This window comes from Girardinichthys multiradiatus, chromosome 3, assembly GCF_021462225.1.
Source record: "Girardinichthys multiradiatus isolate DD_20200921_A chromosome 3, DD_fGirMul_XY1, whole genome shotgun sequence".
Lineage (NCBI taxonomy): Eukaryota > Metazoa > Chordata > Actinopteri > Cyprinodontiformes > Goodeidae > Girardinichthys > Girardinichthys multiradiatus.
Window position 1 is genome coordinate 27,435,927 of NC_061796.1, and position 22,218 is coordinate 27,458,144.

The 22,218-nt window shown below is 38.9% G+C and overlaps 1 protein-coding gene across 1 annotated transcript in view; it reads left to right on the forward strand.

Moving 5' to 3' along the window:
* The window catches only part of rorc (RAR-related orphan receptor C), a 36,126-nt gene that overhangs the window by 12,845 nt on the left and 1,063 nt on the right, over positions 1-22,218 (forward strand). Inside the window, exons 4-12 of the mRNA XM_047357554.1 lie at positions 13,441-13,526; positions 16,724-16,865; positions 16,951-17,295; positions 17,389-17,490; positions 18,787-18,908; positions 19,884-20,016; positions 20,110-20,217; positions 20,319-20,429; positions 22,051-22,160. Coding sequence (XP_047213510.1) covers positions 13,441-13,526; positions 16,724-16,865; positions 16,951-17,295; positions 17,389-17,490; positions 18,787-18,908; positions 19,884-20,016; positions 20,110-20,217; positions 20,319-20,429; positions 22,051-22,160 — 1,259 coding nt within the window. The remainder of the gene's footprint in view (positions 1-13,440; positions 13,527-16,723; positions 16,866-16,950; positions 17,296-17,388; positions 17,491-18,786; positions 18,909-19,883; positions 20,017-20,109; positions 20,218-20,318; positions 20,430-22,050; positions 22,161-22,218) is intronic.

The window sequence follows — 22,218 nt, forward strand, 5'->3', positions numbered from 1 at the left end:
TTTACTTAGCTGCTTTTTTCTTGCCATAATGCAAATTCTAACAGTCTATTGAGTAGGACTATCAGCTGTGTACTGTATCAACCTCCTGCACAACACAACTGATGGTGCCAACCCCATTTATAAGGCTTGAAATCCCACTTATTAAACCTGACAGGGCACACCTGTGAAGTGAAATCCATTTCAGGTGACTACCTCTTGAAGCTCATCAACAGAATGCCAAGAGTGTGTGGAGCAGTAATCAAAGCAAAAGGTGGCTACTTTGAAGAACCTAGAATATAAGACATATTTTCAGTTGTTTCACACTTTTTTGTTCAGCATATAATTCCACATTTGTTAATTAATAGTTTTGATGCCTTCAGTGTGAAGCTACAATATTCATAGTCATGAAAATAAAGAAAACTCTTTGAATGAGAAGGTGTGTCCAAACCTTTGGTCTGTACTGTATATATATTGATTAAATTTATATCACATTCTGCCTTTAAATTAATGGAGGAACGTACCTGCACATCTGCAAACTAATCTGAAAACGCTGAAGTCAAAAAGAGCAAACATGCTGCATAAAGATATATATATTCATCTCTAAAGCTCATAACCTAACAGCAAAGGAAAAAATTTAACATCATTTGCATGACAAGAATAAAAAAAAAACCAAAGCCATTTTTGTAAGTTTTTGGCTGCATCTTCCAGTGACTCCTGCTAACTAAGTTGAGTTTTATTCTCATGGAGAGGCTAATATAGGTGCCAGACGTTATGAGGCATTTCTTCTTTTCAAGTGTTATAGAGTGAGGGGGTGCAGGATAACAACAAAGGTATGAGGAAAAAAGTACCTTGAGAGAAAAAGTCAGGGCAAGGGACAGTCCCCCCTTTTCTTTTGTCTTATGTCTCGCTCTCTCTCTCACACACAAACACACACACACACACACAGAGAAGGAAGGTGAGGCGGTGACTGTCACTCAAAAGTCGGCATATGTGTGCTGAAGCTGCAGTGAGTACCTGACCCAGCTCTCTGAAGGACAAACAGAAAAAAAAGAAAGAAGTTTCTTGAAAGTGGGACAAACATCTGAGACGAGTAGAGGAGTGAGGATGATGCGAGGTAGGGATGAACTTCTCCGGTTTGTATCTGTTTGTGTGAGTGTGTGGGCAGAGCAATCGAAGATATGGTATCGGCTAAATTGATTAAAGCCGACGCTTCATGTCGCTTTGAGTGTTTTCATTTCAAGCAGTGGCAGGTTTTTTTTTGAGCTGTCATGAAAACCTTGAAATAAGTTTCCATTTTCAGACACCTGTCGCTTCAAACAACTGCATCAGGTAGTTTGATTAAGCATTTTGTTCAGGTTCTCACTCTTTTTTTCATAAAGTTATTTTCCATAACTATGTTATACTTTTAAGGCTTGCTCAAGAAAGGTTTGGTCAGCCTGCTTTGGATGCTGAACGAACTGCTTTTTATTATGTACCTGCTCTCTATGAAGCCTGGTGTTTTGAAACCTATTTGTTCTGCATTGATTGACTGTTGGCGACGGTCTCGCCGATTGATGTGTTTCACTTTTAAGCTTTGGTAGCATGATTCAGTTTTAGGTCCCTTTGATGACTTGAAGATTTGAATCATTGCCACAGTTATTTCTGCCCACAGGTACTGTACAGCTCACGTATGGCATTTCGCTCAATTCAAAGAGCGAGGATTCAAAGTGCAGCGAGAAATGCACAAAAGGTTGTAATGCCACACATTTACCTTTGTTCCGAGTCGTCTACATATTTAGTTGTATTCAACTTATTGAACCAACTATTTATTATATCATAAAATGGAGTAGGCCAAAGTGTGATATTGCAAGCCTGTTTTGCATTCACTTCCACTGAATATAAATCAACGGAAAACAGGATGCAGGCTGACCATAGTGCATCCGTTTAAATGGACTGACTCCATGCAGACATAGAGGACACGATGCACAGTCAAAATGATGATTGAACACGAAAAATGTCAATGTTTTCTGGTGATGTAGAAGAACAAAGGCGAAAAACTGAGGAGAAATAATACGTTTTCCTGTGCAAAGCTGCTCACACGGTTTTGCTGTTGCAACCTGCAAACATTCACACACTTTTACAAACACACACACACACCTTCACAGCTGCTTTTTAGATGGCGCCTAGATGCAGCCTATCTCTCTCCTGCAGCTGCACTGTGGATACTGTATAACCAAAGAGCAGACACCAACTGATGAAGAAATTACTAAATATTTCTGCGTCCTAGCCACAGCAGGAAAACCTGTTTGCTCCAAGAATTTACACACACAAACACATACACATTTATATGGCTCAGTTACTGTAGTCTGGGGGATTCCTGTGTATATCTTATAGTTTTGTTTTTTTTTATCAGAAAAAGGATTTCCTTGTTCCTCCTGCTGCAGAAAACTTACAAACAGCGCTTCCAAAAGCAGTAGAAGCGGTTTTCTTTTTCAGATCAAAGCCGACTTCAGACTCGCAGGTGACACATTCCCCCCAAAATATGGTAAATGAAATACAGCAGTTGAGCTGATTCATACCCGCTGCTACCATCAAAACGCAACTTTTCTCTAACACCTCCGAATTTAGACAGCACTTCAAAGTCGTAGCTGATGCTAACTGGTGCTCAGATCTTTTGATAATTCCATTTTTCCTCAGATAGCATGCCGTGGGTAGTTTTTCCACCTTTGTTGCTTATTGTTATCAAACAGTTCACAGATGAACAAGTTTTTGCCTTTGTACCACTGCACTTATTCAAGAACATAAATCTAACTAATAATTTAAATATATTTGACAAGATATATTTTGCAATAAAATAGCTGTCTTAAAAAGGCCATGCTGAGTGCTTTTAAATTACTCACCCCTAATATTACGGTACTTTTAAAAACCTTTATTTTCATTTTTATTCAAAATTTTTGGGCATTTTTTATTAAACACAAAATAACTTTCTTTCATAGTCCTAACTTTAAAATTTTCGTAAAGCTAATTAACTAATTATTTTTTCATAATTTATTAACAGGTCTCCTTTATAAATGAGATCTTGGATCTTAGTGAGACAACCTGTATAAATAAAGGTTAAATAAATTTTATAAAGTGACATAATTATTTTTTTTTGCACTGTAAAACAAATTAATGTGGTTCAATATTTCACGTAATATAACCCTGGAATTTCATATATTTTCAAATGCATATTAAGAAAAGGATAATTTTTTTTAAATGCAGAAATTAATCCAAGCCATTAAATTTTATCTGCATACATTTTCCGGTTATTTCAGCGGCTTCAAAATAAAAAAAAATCGTTACAAACTTAAAAGTATTAAGTTGTGTTGCAAATAAAGTGATAAAGTGAATCTAAATTGCGTTATCTTCTCCTGGGTAAAATGTAAAAACTCTGTTTTTGAGTGTGTTAGTGTTTGCATGACTGTTTTGTGTGTATACAAACTTTGTTTGCTGTCTTGCTTGCGTATGCACCCAAAGTAAGCTTCCGTAAGAGGAAAGCTGAGGTTTTTTCTGTCCGTTCACAGTACAAAGAGCAGACTGCTGACATGGTGACTCCATGAGGAGTGGTGCAAAATTAGTAAAGTGTATTTCTCTCTTGTTTGTCCTCTCAAACACAAATTAACTCGTGTTAAATTAGTTTTACCTGACACTGGTGGGAAGAGTGTAATAAAACTCTTCTTGGGTTGAAAAATAAATCATAAATTAAACCTTTTCATTCAATTTCCTAAGTGTTTGACATTTTCTTTATTTCTCAAAAAACTGTTAGTTTAAAATATTTCTGATTTTTTCATGTTTGTCCTGCCTGTTTGATATTATTTTGCTCACTAAAGCAACTTGAATTAACTTTTACCCATTCATGATTTAGTGGTTGTGATTTCTTGTTTTTTTTAAACTCGAGACTCCACATCTTTGGCCCATTTTCTTTCACATAAGAGGATATTACTGACTGCAGCCTGACACACATTTAGCAGCAAGGCTGCATCTCGGTCAAATAAACATGAAGTCAATATAAGTTTGAATATGAGCCAGAAATAGGAAAACATTCACCAGTTGTTCTTAGCTTTTGTATTAGATTTTCCTCCTCCGTGTCTCTGCTATAGATTTTTACAGCCTGAACTTGACTACTTGAGTTATCATACTTGCAAAATGTTTTAAATTTAGATTTAAATATCTTAAACTTTGTGAGTATTGCACAATGCTCCGTGAGCTTACTGAAACTTATAAGTGTGGGAATGAAAACAGTACACAAGAAACGATTGCTAGAAATGGGTTTGAGATCTCCTCAGAAATAAGCATAAGCTATATTTCAAAATCTGTCTTTCCTGTTATAAATCAGGTTTTCAGGTTTTTTGTCACCAATTTCAGCACTAATTGAAAGACACTTTCAATTAGTTATTTCAGCTGCATCTTGGTGAGCTACACGGAAGTGTGGGAGGTTGCACTTTTCACTGACAAATCAGAACATCTCCATCATCAAAAATCTACTCAGCTCAAGCTTGTTCATTCGTAAATGTACTATCTCACACGTGCACATTTTAAGAAACTCATAAACTATTTGAGTGGGTGTTTTGCTAAAGCTAACTCATGTCGTCACAGCAGGTTTCTGCGTGCAGGGCCGGTTCAGAGTCAGAGAAATAGAACGGAAATGCTGGAAAGCAGAACTGCTCAGTGTTTTAGCAAGCTTGAAGACAGGGAGCTGGTTACTCAACATAAATGTGAAACGTTTTTGTACTGTTTTTTAAAGCGTCACATTTATGTATAGATTTTACAGACAAACAATATATCCAGAGATGCACCACTCAGGATTTTAGTGGGATTATCCCCATTTATTCATCAAAGCACATGATGCTAAACTTCTCATTTTCATCAGTATTTTTACTAATTTCAATACAAAGCCCATCAGGGAACATGCTGATTGTTCATTCATTTAACAACTGAAATAAAATCAAGACTCTTCCGAATTAATCCACTACATGAGCAGAAAAATACTGAAAATGTTCGGTCTTGGACCTGCAGATCATGGGTCAGAGCCAATCGAATGAGAAATGACTTGATTTATGTTTACTGATTGGTGCATTGTTTAATATCTTCATTGTGGTGTGGCGAGGCACAGGGGTAAAACGTACATCCCATATTCAGAGGCTTCAGTTCTCGATGCAGCCGGTCGCGAGTTCGAATCCCGGCCAAGGTGACCTCTGCTGCATGTCTTCCGCATCCATTTCCTGTCAGCTTACTGTCAAAAAAAAAGAGAAAAATAAAGGCCACTAGTGCTGCAAAAAAGCATAAAAAAATATATATACAGGTCCTTCTCAAAATATTAGCATATTGCGATAAAGTTCATTATTTTCCATAATGTCATGATGAAAATTTAACATTCATATATTTTAGATTCATTGCACACTAGCTGAAATATTTCAGGTCTTTTATTGTCTTAATACGGATGATTGTGGCATACAGCTCATGAAAACCCAAAATTCCTATCTCACAAAATTAGCATATTTCATCCAACCAAAAAAAGAAAAGTGTTTTTAATACAAAAAACGTCAACCTTCAAATAATCATGTACAGTTATGCACTCAATACTTGGTCGGGAATCCTTTTGCAGAAATGACTGCTTCAATGCGGCGTGGCATGGAGGCAATCAGCCTGTGGCACTGCTGAGGTCTTATGGAGGCCCAGGATGCTTCGATAGCGGCCTTTAGCTCATCCAGAGTGTTGGGTCTTGAGTCTCTCAACATTCTCTTCACAATATCCCACAGATTCTCTATGGGGTTCAGGTCAGGAGAGTTGGCAGGCCAATTGAGCACAGTGATACCATGGTCAGTAAACCATTTACCAGTGGTTTTGGCACTGTGAGCAGGTGCCAGGTCGTGCTGAAAAATGAAATCTTCATCTCCATAAAGCTTTTCAGCAGATGGAAGCATGAAGTGCTCCAAAATCTCCTGATAGCTAGCTGCATTGACCCTGCCCTTGATAAAACATAGTGGACCAACACCAGCAGCTGACACGGCACCCCAGACCATCACTGACTGTGGGTACTTGACACTGGACTTCTGGCATTTTGGCATTTCCTTCTCCCCAGTCTTCCTCCAGACTCTGGCACCTTGATTTCCGAATGACATGCAGAATTTGCTTTCATCCGAAAAAAGTACTTTGGACCACTGAGCAACAGTCCAGTGCTGCTTCTCTGTAGCCCAGGTCAGGCGCTTCTGCCGCGGTTTCTGGTTCAAAAGTGGCTTGACCTGGGGAATGCGGCACCTGTAGCCCATTTCCTGCACACGCCTGTGCACAGTGGCTCTGGATGTTTCTACTCCAGAGTCAGTCCACTGCTTCCGCAGGTCCCCCAAGGTCTGGAATCGGCCCTTCTCCACAATCCTCCTCAGGGTCCGGTCACCTCTTCTCGTTGTGCAGCGTTTTCTGCCACACTTTTTCCTTCCCACAAACTTCCCACTGAGGTGCCTTGATACAGCACTCTGGGAACAGCCTATTCGTTCAGAAATGTCTTTCTGTGTCTTACCCTCTTGCTTGAGGGTGTCAATAGTGGCCTTCTGGACAGCAGTCAGGTCGGCAGTCTTACCCATGATTGGGGTTTTGAGTGATGAACCAGGCTGGGAGTTTTAAAGGCCTCAGGAATCTTTTGCAGGTGTTTAGAGTTAACTCGTTGATTCAGATGATTAGGTTCATAGCTCGTTTAGAGACCCTTTTAATGATATGCTAATTTTGTGAGATAGGAATTTTGGGTTTTCACGAGTTGTATGCCAAAATCATCCGTATTAAGACAATAAAAGACCTGAAATATTTCAGTTAGTGTGCAATGAATCTAAAATATATGAATGTTAAATTTTCATCATGACATTATGGAAAATAATGAACTTTATCACAATATGCTAATATTTTGAGAAGGACCTGTATTAACTATCCATTAACTGTCTAACCAAGATAAATCGAAAGAAATCAAGCTAAATGTTTGAATAATTAATAAACCAATTAATTAATTCATCTTTTATTTTAATTGATTAAATTTTGATTAAAAGAAAAGAAAATGAGGTGTTGAGGTGCAATCATTAAAATTATAATTTTTTTTAACTACTAACCTTATAAGTTCACATTTCTGGTGAGTTGGAGCAGTTTAACAACTTTAAGAAAACTTTATTCAAAATGAGATAAAATAATATAAAAATAAGTGTAAACAAAAGCAGGTTTAAACTCCAACACTGAATGGGTCCTCAGGGCAAAGTGGGATAATCAGGGCTGAAATAGCTCTTAGGAAACAGTTAAATAATATGAAGGTTTTAAATCATTGTTGTATGAGCTGGAGAATAGATTTTACAATCACTGGCTAACTATGGACATCATTTTTATGGCTGTTTCAGGTCATCCAGTCCATGCCTTTATTTGGTCCAGATTCTTTCCCACCAGGTCGTTATTGTAAATAAGAATCTGCTCTTAATAACGTACTGGGTAAATAAAGATTAAATAAAACATTTCAGCCCATATCTGCTGTCCAAACGGAGCTTGAACAAAGATGCTGATAAGGTTTTTATTCCATTAGATCAACTTCTATTCAACAATCTTTTCCCGTTGCTCACACAGACGACGTCTTCTTTTCTTTTTGGCTACTTTCATTGTGCCTTACAAAGGTACTCATACCCTCCAGACTTGTTCACATTTTGTCATGTTACAGCTGCAAACTGCAATACATTTATTAGGATTTTATGTAATAGACTATCAGAAAGAAGTGCCTAATTGAGAAGTGGAAAGAAGAAACAAATACCTGGTTAAATCCAACGCAACCAATTACCTTCAGTGGTCACATATTTTCTAATAGATGGACACACAGATGGACTCTAATAGAGTCTATCTGTGTGTGATTTAATCTCAGTATACATGCAGGTGTTCTGTGAAGCACTCAAAGTTAAAACAATATGTCTCAATGTATGAAACGAGCACGGCACAGCTGCAAATCTACCAAGATATGGCTGTACGCCTACTCTGACAGACTGGGAGAGCATTAGTCAGAGCAGCAGCCAAGAGGCTCATGGTAACTCTGGAGGAGCTGCAGAGATCCACAACTAAGGTGGGAGAACCTTTTTACAAGACGACATGTTGGAAGGAGGTGCTTCAGTCAGATGAGGACAAAATTTAATGCCACATGTAGCAGAAACCTAACACCCTGAACTATCATGAAACATGGTGGTGGCACCATCATGATGTGGGGAAGCTTTTTTTAGTCGGACACTGAAGCTGGTTAGATGGGGAGATGGATGGAGCTAAATATGCGACGGAGGTTCAACATTCAGCAGCACAACAACTGTAAACATAAAGCCATAGCTACAACGGAGAGTTTTTAGATCAAAGTATATTGATGTGTTGGAACAGCCTAAACCTAAATTGATCATTTTTGGCAAGATTTGATAATGTATGTTCACAGACGCTCTTCATCCATTCTGACTGAACTTGAGCAAAATTGAAAATAGTTATGGACAAAATTATCAGTTTCTGAATTTTTAGTTGCAACAACAAGCCAGGTGCTATTTTCCTTCCACTTGGTGTTGGTCGATCGCATAAAATCCCACAGAAACACATTGAAGTCTGGGGTTTTGATCTGAAAAAATATTGAAAACATTTAAGGGATATGAATAAATTTGCATGGTACTGAATGTTTCCCAGTTTCAAACAATAATATGTTTGAAATGATATATGTCTTTTTAATGGTATACTAATAGATTTTGCATTTTTTACAAAACCTCCAGCCAAACCAAGACACAATCTCTGTTTCTATGGTTGCCAAAAATGACACAAATGAAAGAGATAAAGGTGTGTAGTCATTTTATCTCGCAACCTCTCTTAAACCAGCGTGCATCAGGAGATGTTGGGTTTGTTTGAATTGTGCTGTGGCGGGAGATAAGAAAATCAGTCTCGAAAAGCTTGAAAGCTACGTCTTTCTGCTGCTCATGTCATGATTTTGTTGAATTCTTGCTTGCATCTTTTGCAGTTCGAGAGTCATTAGAGCTGCGACTGCATAGAAACATGGTGTTGTTTGATTATTGTGTGTTTCTAGGTGTGTGATTGCGTGCGTGAGCAGTGAAAGGTTGTGGGTCACAGTGGATTTCCTGTTGTTTGAGGTTGATAGTCAGAACTGAAATAGCAGTAAAGGAGAGAGACCACTAGTGTTCTTCCCACGTATCCTGCAGCAACTTTCAGAGAACCTTAGTTAAACCCAGATCATGCCCTTTTCTACAAAACTTAACAATCCAGGTTGGACCTGAGCACCTAGATCTCAAGGTCAGTCAGTCATCGCTAATACTATGAGTTGCGTATCAGTCGTGCTTTAATTGCTTCTTCCTTTCCTCACTGTACGTGCTTCCGCTCTGTGTTAGATTCTTATTTAATCTCATCCTCTTAAGCCTTCAGGTGATCCCTGTGGCACCAGATAAAGAGGGCACACACTGACACACTAACACACACTTGCGACAAAACAAAATCTGACACAGTTCTGCAAGGAAACACAAATACTTTGTGAGTAAAAGCAGCATCCACTTACAAGCATGACAGATTGTCTTGCAGAGGACAGCCAAACCTCGAAGCATGTGTAGAAGGAAGACCAGAAATGAAGCTACTAGATGAAAAGATTGCGGCATGTTATGAGTTTTGCACACTTCCAGGTTTTGTACAGTAGCGCTGGCTGAATGTGTTACGGGCTTTTGTGTGAGAAAACCCTGAGAAAACACTGATTTTCATGACAGGTTTTCAATATTTCTGCTGGTTTCATAAATTCTTCTATGACAAAAACCAGCACTGAGCAAAAAACTGAGGAGTGTGAGAGTTTACAGAGATCAGGGGCACAGGGGGAGGCGAGAGGGGGATGGACATTACTGGCAGTGATGAATGAAAGACTGCATTACTGGCAGTTGTCCTTTATGAGCGAGATAGAGAAGAATCACAAAGTAAAGAAATGACATAAAAGACGGCCAGTCAGAATGAAAGAGAAGTAAGGCAACCACTTAAAAAGACTTTGAGGTTGACACCTTTAGATTCACCACCTTTCTCCATTTGCAAATATTCCAAGTCCTTATTGCATTTGATGTTATTTTGTTCATTTTTATTAAGTCAGAAGTTGCTGGAGAGGAAAAAACCTTTGGTTTGCCATGGTCACACAACTGCTGTTTGATGTTAGAGGGGAAGTACAGCATTAGAGAAATGTTCCCATAGAGTTTACTTCTATGTCTGCTTCTTTGGGTGAAAGTGTGCAATCTGTCTCAGAATCAATTTATGTCAAAGGGGAGAAGCTGTTTTCTGTAAAGAAATTATATAAAAAAGTATTTAAATTATTTTGTTTTAATGTTGGAAAAATATCATACAATATTTATTTCACAGTAAAATAACTATTATGATGTTAAACATATAACAAAACATTTTGGCCAAATAATATTTCTAACCAGACGTAATCAGTCGTGCAGGTTTACCAACTTTGGTTAAGCGCAAATAACATAGAATAAATATGCATATAATAACCTGAAGTACACTCGTTCTGCATCTGTTTGCGGACTAAAAATGCTTATTTAAATGTAAAATATGGGCAATAATAATACTACTCAGATAAAGTACACTATTGCAACATGAAATCTGTTTTGTGAAGCGAAAGGAAAGCTTATCCGTCTGCTTTGGCAGATCATCAATAAGTTCTAATAATTCTAATAAATGAATGTAATATCATATCCTTCACCCATGCTTTTAGTGAAACACAGCCTCAAACTTTGTTTAATTTTAACAGTCTGAAGTCATTTTTAAAACATGTATAAACAGTTTCATAATTTTCTAAAATGCTACAAAAGCTCAATTCTGTAATATTTATTTCCACTTTTTACACATACAGTACACCCCAAAATTTTGGACATACTTTCTCATTCAAAGAGTTTTCTTTATTTTCATGAGTATGAATATTGTAGCTTCACACTGAAGGCATCAAAACTATGAATTAACACATGTGGAATTATATACTGAACAAAAAAGTGTGAAACAACTGAAAATATGTCTTATATTCTAAGTTCTTCAAAGTAGCCACCTTTTGCTTTAATTACTGCTCTGCACACTCTTGGCATTCTGTTGATGAGCTTCAAGAGGTCGTCACCTGAAATGGTTTTCCAACAGTCTTGAAGGAGTTCCCAGAGATGCTTAGCACTTGTTGGCCCTTTTGCCTTCACTCTGCGGTCCAGCTCACCCCAAACCATCTCGATTGGGTTCAGGTCTGGTGATTGTGGAGGTCAGGTCATCTGGCGCAGCACCCCATCACTCTCCTTCTTGGTCAAATAGCCCTTACACAGCCTGGAGGTGTGTTTGGGGTCATTGTCCTGTTGAAAAATAAATGGTGGTCCAACTAAACGCAGACCGGATGGAATAGCATGCTGCTGCAAGATGCTGTGGTAGCCATGCAGGTTCAGTATGCCTTGAATTTTGAATAAATCCCCAACAGTGTCACCAGCAAAGCACCCCCACACCATCACACCTCCTCCTCCATGCTTCACGGTGGGAACCAGGCATGTAGAGTCCATCCGATCACCTCTTCTGCGCCGCACAAAGACACGGTGGTTGGAACCAAAGATCTCAAACTTGGACTCATCAGACCAAAGCACAGATTTCCACTGGTCTAATGTCCATTCCTTGTGTTCTTTAACCCAAACAAGTCTCTTCTGCTAGTTGCCTGTCCTCAGCAGTGGTTTCTTAGCAGCTATTTTACTATGAAGGCCTGATTCACACAGCCTCCTCTTAACAGTTGTTCTAGAGATGTGTCTGCTGCTTGAACTCTGTGTGGCATTGACCTGTTCTCTAATCTGAGCTGTTGTTAACCTGCGATTTCTGAGGCTGGTGACTCGGATGAACTTATCGTCCGCAGCAGAGGTGACTCTTGGTCTTCCTTTCCTGGGGCGGTCCTCATGTGAGCCAGTTTCTTTGTAGCGCTTGATGGATTTTACGACTGCACTTGGGGACACTTTCAAAGTTTTCCCAACTGTTCGGACTGACTGACCTTCATTTCTTCAAGTAATGATGGCCACTCGTTTTTCTTTACTTAGCTGCTTTTTTCTTGCCATAATGCAAATTCTAACAGTCTATTCAGTAGGACTATCAGCTGTGTACTGTATCCACCTCCTGCACATCACAACTGATGGTCCCAACCCCATTTATAAGGCTTGAAATCCCACTTCTTAAACCTGACAGGGCACACCTGTGAAGTGAAAACCATTTCAGGTGACTACCTCTTGAAGCTCATCAACAGAATGCCAAGAGTGTGTGGAGCAGTAATCAAAGCAAAAGGTGGCTACTTTGAAGAACCTAGAATATAAGACATATTTTCAGTTGTTTCACACTTTTTTGTTCAGTATATAATTCCACGTGTTAATTCATAGTTTTGATGCCTTCAGTGTGAAGCTACAATATTCATAGTCATGAAAATAAAGAAAAGTCTTTGAATGAGAAGGTGTGTCCAAACCTTTGGTCTGTACTGTATAAACATAAAAATTACATATTTTTATGACTATATTACATTCTGCTTTATTATAATGTTAACAAAGCCACGCTGTGTTTCATTGTGCAAAAGAATGATACATGTCTTCATACACTTCTCCATCAGCTATACTTTAAAACATGAGCAAACCCACCACAATATTTGCACTAGTGAATACCAATCTGATGACAAGCACTTGCTGCTGCTGCCCCCTAAAGTGATAACAGCCTGACCGGCCTTCTCCATCTTCCTGATGAGCTTGTGCCTCAGGAATCTGCGGCATTCATTTTCAGAGTTCATTAAGACTTTGTCCATGCAAATTATTCATCTGAGCATGGGTTTTTAGCCATTTGGCTTCTCTTAAACCTTTTTCAGTTCAACGCACTGTTAATGCTAGAAGGGCTTTTTTGCTTTTTCAAGTTTGCAGTAAGAAATCTTTTATGAATTTTTTGATGATTTAATCAAAAGAGGGGGAGCCCGGAACTGTTGCAGCTTGAAAAGGTTTCTTGTTTACTTCTTTTATATCTAATGCGGTCACTCTAATCCAATAAATGTGCTAGACTGGAGGCACTATTATAAACAGTTCTGTCTGTTTTGGCGTATGTCGAGACTTGTTCATGTATGTTTTATCTGCTCAGAGAAGATAAGAAAACTGTCCTGCAATTGTTCTTTATTTTAGAAACGTCTGATATGTTATGGAAATGTTTTTAGTAGTTCAAACTGGAGCAAAATAAGTCTGATTATTCCCTATTGTTTCAGTCCTTATATGAACATCATATCCAGTTTTTGGTTGAATTTACCTTCCATTCATCTGTCTGTCTGAAGCTGTAATACAATAGAGCATAACTTAATTTCAAGTTCTTGTTCTGTCACCAACAACAGGTTCTACGTGTCAAAAACCGCTAATGACATTTCTATTTTGTATTTTTGCCTCTTTTCAGCCCAGATTGAAGTTATCCCATGCAAGATTTGTGGAGATAAGTCCTCTGGAGTGCATTATGGAGTCATCACATGCGAGGGCTGCAAGGTGAGAAACAACAGATGAATATTTATCTCTGAACACACGAACACTCAGCGTCAACAAACTGATCAGAACCACATGCTGTCTGGTTTTTATTCATCAACATGTGGACTTTTGCACCTTGCCACTCTCACTGTGGATTTAAACTCAGTCAAGATTATTTTTAGCTGTATTTTAAGGTGAAAATCCCTAAGAATAAATTGCATAATCCACCATCTTGTATTTCTGTTCCTGTTTTCTGTTTGTGTTGTGTTTTCTTCATTGTTACAATGAACTAATTGCAATCATTTGTTGACATTTGTTTAAATATTATGTTGCTTCATTTATGCTGAATGAGCCTTAGTTGGTCTCTGGTGTCAAGGCATACCAGCGATATTAAAAGTTCTAGGTTTTAAATCCACAAGAATTTTCCTCCATATTAATCCACAGGTTTTAAGTTTGTTACTTAAGTGCAAGAGAAAGTGTTGGAGGGCCATGTGTTTTTTCTGATTGAGGGGAGCATAAAGTAAGAACAAAGAAGCTCTGGTTATAAAGCATTGGCAATGCTATTTGTTTTTTTTTCATTTTTTACTAACAAAATAGAGGATATCAGAAATGACAAACTGGAATTTTAGAAATCTGCATTTAATCAATATCCAGTTAAGTCTAAGGGATTTGATCCTAGTTTGTCTAGATGCCAGAAAAAGGTGAAATAGCCCTTTACCAGACTGCTGAACATTTATGAAAAAACTCAGCTTGGTCAGTGTTTTGTTCTCAATTGAACTGAATGATATAATAACTAGAATGAAAATTTTAGCACAATCAAAAATAAGGGTCTAGAAGAGTCTGAAGTTTGAAAAGTTTGAAATGGAAAATTAGTTGCAGGCATGCATTAAGGTGACACTTTTAAAAGTATGGCTATCAAGCTACAGACAGCATTTCTGTAAGCAGCTGACTGCAGGCTGGCTACTAAAGGAAATAACATGACTAATTAACCAACCACTATTAGCTTGTCAGGCTTGTTATTTTATAAAAAGCCTATCAGCTAAATTAATAAAAACACTTTGCACAATAAACACTTGTAAGCTACTAGTAGCTTTAACAGGTTAAATATTTGTGTTTGCCTCAATAAAACCATAGCATCAAACAAAAGGTTATCGTACCGTGAGAATTTCATACCGACCCATGCCTTCTTCATAATAGCATGTTTCCTTGATATATCCAGGACAAAATCTACATGTTCAACTAAGGGTAAACTTTAAGCAGTTTTTCAGCTGTTGTTGACAAAATAGCCTTTTTAGTTCAGGCTTCTAGCACACATACTGGAAAAGGAAAGAGTTAACCAGGTTTGGTGTTTGCAGAGGAACTGCTTTCTTCCCCTCTGAAGCTCAGTTATTACAGCATCACTCCTTGATGTTGTTTAAATTGTTATAAAAAGTTTTCATTGTGACTGTACATTGGCTCTGGGAGTCAACTGAGATAGTAAGATGACATGAAGTGATGTCACATTTGAGAAACCTGCAGTCTGAAGCCCAAAATGGGTAAATCCCAACATGTTGAGCTACTCCTTTAAACTTCAGAGCCTAATGTCTTTCACAGGCCAGACTTAGTTTTGTTTTGTTTTGTTTGTTTGGTTCTTATGCATCTTGTCTGGCAGGTAATTTCACAAGTGTGTACATCAAATGCTTTGTAAATAAAGAGCAGAGACGCCTCATGACCACAAAAGAAAATTCATAATTCGTCCTTTCATGAATTATTTTCTTTTAATGTTTCTGCATCTACAGTGTGAGCATAATTTCCCACAATATATTAGGTCTTGTTTTTTTTCTCACACTTAAATGTTTCAGATCATCACAAATGTGACAAAGAGAAAAAGCAACCAAACCAACCTGGCTGAAAATAAAGTAGCCCACCTTGTGCCATCATGAATTTGTTCTGATTAACTACATTTTGTAGTTTAATTTGACCAGCTCAACAGAGGCCAAACCTTTACAGACCTTTAGATTAATAAATCACTGATAGAATGTGTCTGACGAGGTGAAGCAGGATTGAAAGATTTAAAAAATCAACACATCATGCCTCTAATTCAAGAACAGATGAGAGACAAAGTAAATCACATCTATCAGGCTGGAAAGGGTAACAAAGCCATTTCTAAGGCTCTGGGACTCTTTAGAACCACAGTGAGAGCCATTTTCCACAAATGGAGAAAGGATGGGACAGTGGTGAACATTTGCAGGATTAGCCGGTTTACCAAAATTACTTCAAGAGGGGATTAGCGGCTCCTCCAGGAGGTTAAAAAGAACCCAGAACAGCATCTAAAGCTTTGCAGACCGGGTCAGTTTTCATGATTAACAATAAAAAAGAGACTAGGCAAAAATTGCATGTATGGGAGAGGTCCAAGCCCAAAACAACTGCTGACCAAAAAGAACACGAAGTCCGTTTCACATTTGATTTTGGGAAAATATTCTGTGGACTGATGAGACAAAAGTGGTGTTTCTGAAAGGTGTGTCTTGTTACATCAGCTGTAGAACTGACACAGCATTTCAGAAAAGTAATATCATAGTGAACCTTACCATGAACCAAACAAGGTGATGGTACGGTTATGGTCTGCCGGAGAACTAGCAGTAATTGGTGAAACCATGAATTCTGCTCTTTACCAGAATACCCTAAAAGAAAATGTGCAACCCTCAGTTTGTGCCAATAAGCTCTAGTGCACTTGGGTTATGCTACAGGACAATGAAGCTCACCAACCTGTTCACCTCTTATTGGCTGAAAAACATAATGGCTAAGCCAAAGTCTGGACTGTGACACTGTAGCATGACTTTAAACATGCCATTAATGGTCATTACTGTCAATGTGGGTGAATTAAAACAATTGTGCAAAGAGGAGTGGGCCAAATTTTCACCTCATGTAAGCCTCATCGCCAGTTATTGCACGGATTGACAGTTGTTGCCACCAGGGCTGTTATTAGGTCCAGGCAGCAGTTACTTTTTACCAAAGGGACAGGTTGGTTTGGATAGTTTTTTACCTTAATACATGAAATCTTTTGAAAATGCATTATGCAGTTATTCCGGTTACCTTTGTCTGATTGGCCTTTAACCTTCTCTTCTATTATAATATTGATAATGTTTGATGGAATATTTAAATAAATAAGTAAACAATGTATAAAACATTTTATTCAAGAAATTCATGCTTGTGTTCTGCACTGTTAACCGAACCCTCAGGGCTTTTTCCGGCGCAGCCAACTTCCTACTGTATCCTACTCCTGCTCCAGGCAAAGCAACTGCCAGATCGATCGAGCCAGTCGGAACCGCTGCCAGCACTGTCGTTTGCAGAAGTGTTTGGCTCAGGGCATGAGCAGAGATGGTGAGGCAAACCCAGACAGACTGACTTTCTCCTTCACTTGCAGAATTCCCATGATTATTTATTCACAATCATTTTTTCTTTCCAGCTGTGAAATTTGGCCGCATGTCCAAACGTCAGCGGGACTCTCTTATTGCTGAGGTGGAGCGACACAGACAGCAGCAGCAACAGCAGCAGCTTCAGGGAGACACCCAGGTGACACTGTCCTACCCAACTAAAAACCGCCAGGACCGCTCCCCGCAGCTCCTTCAGCCCATGGCCACAGCATACTCCTACAGTGGGGACGCAGAGCTGCTGCCCTACGGCGCTGAGGTCCACCCCTATCTGGTGTGCTCCCCGAGTGACTCACAGCTGTCAGGGATGATCTACCGGGACTCCCCTACACCCAGATCCCAGGGGAGGGGGGACAACAGTGGACACCATGATGTTAGAGGTGAGGAACTGAATAGGAGCTCTCATTAAATCCAGTTTCCTTCTTCCTACTCTCCTTGTTACCTATTATTGCATTTTATTCACTTTTTGTCAGGATTTGACTCAAGACAGCAACCTCATGATCTTATGGCTCTCCATCCCTACAATCCTCTCGATGATTTGTACAACCTTTATCCCCATCCTCTGCGAAACATAGGTGAGCAGTCCGCACAGTGTATGTATAACTCTTGCGCTTTTCCACATTTGTGTGGATGTCATTTGGATTTTATGTGATAGACAATGTAGTGCATAATTGTAAAGTAGAAGAAAAATGTTCACAACAGTTTTGAAAATAAAAATCTGAAAAGTGTGACATGCATTTGTATTCAGCTCCTCTGAGTTAATAATTTGTAGAACCACTTTTTGCAGCAGTTAAAGCTGCAAGTCTTTTGAGGTACAGTTTTCCACATGTAAAAGCTAAATTTTTGCCCAATTTTCTTTGCAAAACAGCTCAAGCTCAGTCAGACTGGATAGAAAGCATCGTGGAACGTATGTTTTTGGCCTTAGCAAACGTTCTTGATTGAAATGATGTCCAGACCATTCTGACACTGCAACATGTTTTGATCTAGTCCATTGTAGCTCTGGCTGTAAGTTTAGAGTCGTCCTCCTGCTGGAAGGTGAACTTCTGGCCCAGTCTCCAGTCTTCTGCAGCCTGGAACACTCATCTTCCCATCAACTCTGACAAGCTTCTCTGGTCAGAGTTGAGAAAATCCATGCCCACAGCATGATGCTGCCACCAGGCTACTCTACCTCCAAGGGATTACAGATCAAAACAAGCCTTCATGGCTAATTGTGGCATGTTGTTCTGTAACGTGCTTTGTCCCTTTGGAAATAAACATCATCATCATGCTACCACCACCATGTTTCACAGTGGGGAAGGTGTGTTCAGCGTGTTCTTCCCTGCATTTTTCCACAAAAGCTCAGTATGAGCTCATCTGAACATAGCCTTTCCTCCACATATTTGTTGTGTCTCCCACATGTCATTACATTTAAAATGAGGCTTCTTATGGCTATCTTGCAACAGTAACTTTCTTCTTGCCAGTCTCTCATAAAGGCCAAATTTGTGGCATGAATGACCAACAGTTGTCCACTCAACAGATTCTCCCACCTGAGCTGTGGATTTCAACAACTCCTCCAGAGTTACCTGTGGTCTGCTTCTCTGATTAATGATGTTGTTGCCTGTCCTCTCAGTTTAAGTGAACGGCCATCTTTTTAATAAGTTTGCAGTTGTGTCAATCTCTTTTATTTTTTCAGGGGTAATGAACAGAGCTGTATGAGATGTTCAAGAACATAACCCTTCCTTAAACTTTCACTTCACAACTATGCACTAATTTGTGTTGCATTGTCCTGTACAACCCCAAAACAATGTGTTGAAGGTGGTGGTGCAAGACACTGTATGCCTTAAAAACAAGATATATTTGTAATATAGACATGTGTTCTCTCTTTTCTTCAGATGAGCTATGTGCCAGCATCGTCCGTTCCCACAGAGAGACCAGCCAGTACAGATTTGAGGAGCTGCAGGCTCTCAGATGGAAAGTGTTCAGCAGAGAGGAGATCCAAGCATATCAGAGCAAGGTATTACCAAACTAAAATACCTGTTTTGCACTTCTTTTTGTATTTCTCAGACATCCTCTTGTGTGATTCAGACAGTCTCATATCAAAACACGTCATTTCGCATGGCTTGATGTTGCTTTTGTTTGATGAATCAAACTGAAAACAGAGAAAACTTCTTTCATTGTTTTTCCCCTCCTCCTTGCTCTTTGATCGTTGGTGTTTTTTTAAAAAGAAGGATGGGGTGATGATGGGGGGGGCTGTAAATTAAGTCATGAAAGCTTTAGCAACAGATCGATCTATAGTGATTTTAAAAAGTATTCATACCCTTTGAACCTTTTCCCCTTATTGTCCTGTTGCAACTCCAAACCTCCGTGTATTTTAATGAGCTTGTATGGGGTCTTGCACAAAGTAGTAGCAATATTGGAAAGCAGGTGGACAATGAAACATGGTACTTACTTTTTTTTACTAATAAGAATATGAAAAATGTGACAGGCATTTGTTTTCATCCCCTTACTGTGATACACCAAAATAGAATCCAGCTTCACCAGCTGCCTTCAGAAACCATGTAAACAGTGAATAGACTCCTACTGTGTAATTTAATCGTAGGAATAAATACAGCTTTTATGTGAAGGCCTCATCAATGTGTTGCAGGGCTAAGTTATAAAGCAATATCCTGAGCTTTGAATATCTCTTAGAGCATTGTTCAATCCATAATCTGGAAATGGAAGGAGTGTGAGACAATTTTATATCTACCAAGACATGGCCACTTACCTAAATTGAAGAGGCAAGCAAGGATAGCTTTAATCAAGGAGCATCCAAGAGGCCCATGGTTACTTCTAGGCCAGCTGTTGACAGAATAACATTTAGTCATACACACAAATATGGATTCTATGGAAGAGTGGCAAGAAGAAATTGTTTATAGACGTTGAGAATGTGACAGATAAAAAAAATGCAATAACATATAATTCTTAAATTTGTTTCCCCTTCCTTTTCCAGACAGTAGATGAGATGTGGCAGCACTGTGCCGTCCGACTGACTGATGCCGTTCAGTATGTGGTGGAGTTTGCGAAACACGTCCCAGGTTTCCGTATGCTCAGCCAAAACGACCAGATAGCTCTCCTCAAAACTGGTGAGATTTCAGTAAACTCATCTGATCACAATGACACCTGAATCCTTCCAGAAAACAGTTTCATTCTTAATATTCCTTGCATCTAACCACCAGGCTCCATGGAGGTGGTTCTGGTTCGCATGTGCCGCTTCTTCAACACTGTGAACAACACGGTTTTCTTTGATGGAAAATTTGCTGGAACTGAAGTCTTCAAGTCTCTGGGTAAGGATCTGACTCAAGATCAGAAGCCATTTTTAATTTTAAAAAAACGGTGGAAAATATATGCTGACTAATTAGTGATTTGTGGTGTCTTTTCCCTGAAGCGTGCAATGATTTAATTGCGGCGGTGTTCGACTTTGCTCATGGGATGTGTGCTTTGAAACTCACAGAGCAGCAGCTCGCCCTCTTCAGTGCGCTGGTCCTGGTCAACGCAGGTAAAATGAATCCACTCTGACCCAACACTTGCAATGCATTGTTTGTAAAGTACTGACATGTTGAAATAAGAAGTAAAACTTTTGCTCTCATCAGACAACAGTCTGTTTTGACCTGTTGTTTAAAATGCTGTTTTTTTACCCCTATAAACCCTGTTTTGTCTTAGCTTTCTTAGTTTTTAGACCTAAAAAGGTCAGCTCTAAATATATGGTTCTGCCCACCCCCAACTCCCCCGAAAATAAAGCCGAAAACTGCATTTGCATCTGGAACGTTTGCTCATGGTTACCTCAGTTCATAATTTTATTTATTTATTCACACAAAATTAGTCTTCCTGTCATTGAATGACTCCTAATGAAAATCATGTCTCATTTACACAGTGTCTTGCAAATTATTAACACCCTTTCAGCTTTTTCACATTTTGTCACTCATCAACCACAAACCTCAAAGTATTCCATTAAGTTTCTATGTAATCAGGATAATTGTTTTACCACAAATTTTTGGTTTAGGTCTGAACTTTGACTGGACCATTCTAACACATGAATATGATCTAAACCTTCCTATAGGATTGCTGTCCTGCTGGAAGGTGAACCTCCACTTCCATCTATAGCATTTTTCAATTTTTATTTAGCATCATCCGTCTTCCAATCAACTCTGAGCATCCCTGTTCCTGCTACAGGAAAGCATTTCCACAAGATAATGCTGCCACCACCATGTTTCGCAGTGGGGATAGTTTGTTCACAGTGATGTTAGATGTTAGTTTTCTGCCACACATAGCATTTTGCATGTAAACCAAGAAGTTGAAATTTGGTCTCATCTGACCACAACACCTTCTTCCACGTGCTTGGCTTGTGGTAACCTGCAAACTTGATTTGTCCTTTCTTTCTTCCATCATGCCTTTCTTCTTGCCATTCTCATAAAGGCCAGATTTGTTGAGTGCATGAGAAATAGTTGTCTTGGCAACAGATTTTCTCTGAGCTGTGGATGTCTGTAGCTCCTACAGAGCTCTTGCTATATAACATAAACCTGCTTTTATCTTCTCCACAAATGTACCCCTGACTTGTCTGGTGTGTTCCTTGGTCTTCATGATGCTGTTTGTTCATTAATGTTCCCTGTCTACTAATGAAGAGACTTCTGAAGGCAGTTGATTGCACTGGATTTTATTTAAGGGTGAAGAGTCAAGGGAGCTGAACACAAATGTAGGCCACTCTGTTCAGATTTTCATTTGTGAAAAAACAAATGAAAAACGTTTCTTCTACTTCACAGTCATGTGATACTTTGTAGGACTATCACATAAAATCTTAAAAATGTGTTTGGTTATAATGTGACAGGATGTACAAAAAAGTTAGAAGTAATATTTTTGAAGCCCCTCTTGCCACTGTTTTTATAAATTTGGGTTCACAGAGACTTTCCCTTCAATCTGACTAAGCTTGAGCTATTCTGCAAAGAAGACTGGAGAAAGATTTTAGTCTTTAGATGTTCCATGTTGTGTGAAGACATACACCAAAAGACTTACACCTGTCATTACAGTAAAACGTTCCATGAAATATTGACTTGGGAGGGATGAAAACAAAGCATGCAAAACTTTTTTAAATTGTTAATAGTTTTTTTAAACATTGTGTCCAGACCGTCCATCACTAGAGGACAGAGGCAGAGTTCAACGAGTGCAACGAACCGTGGAGTTGGGACTCACTCACATTCTTCACCGAGACAACCAGGATAGTCTGATGCATAAGGTTAATGTTACCTGACGTATAAATATGCTCACACACTGTCCTTACTGCAATTACTCAT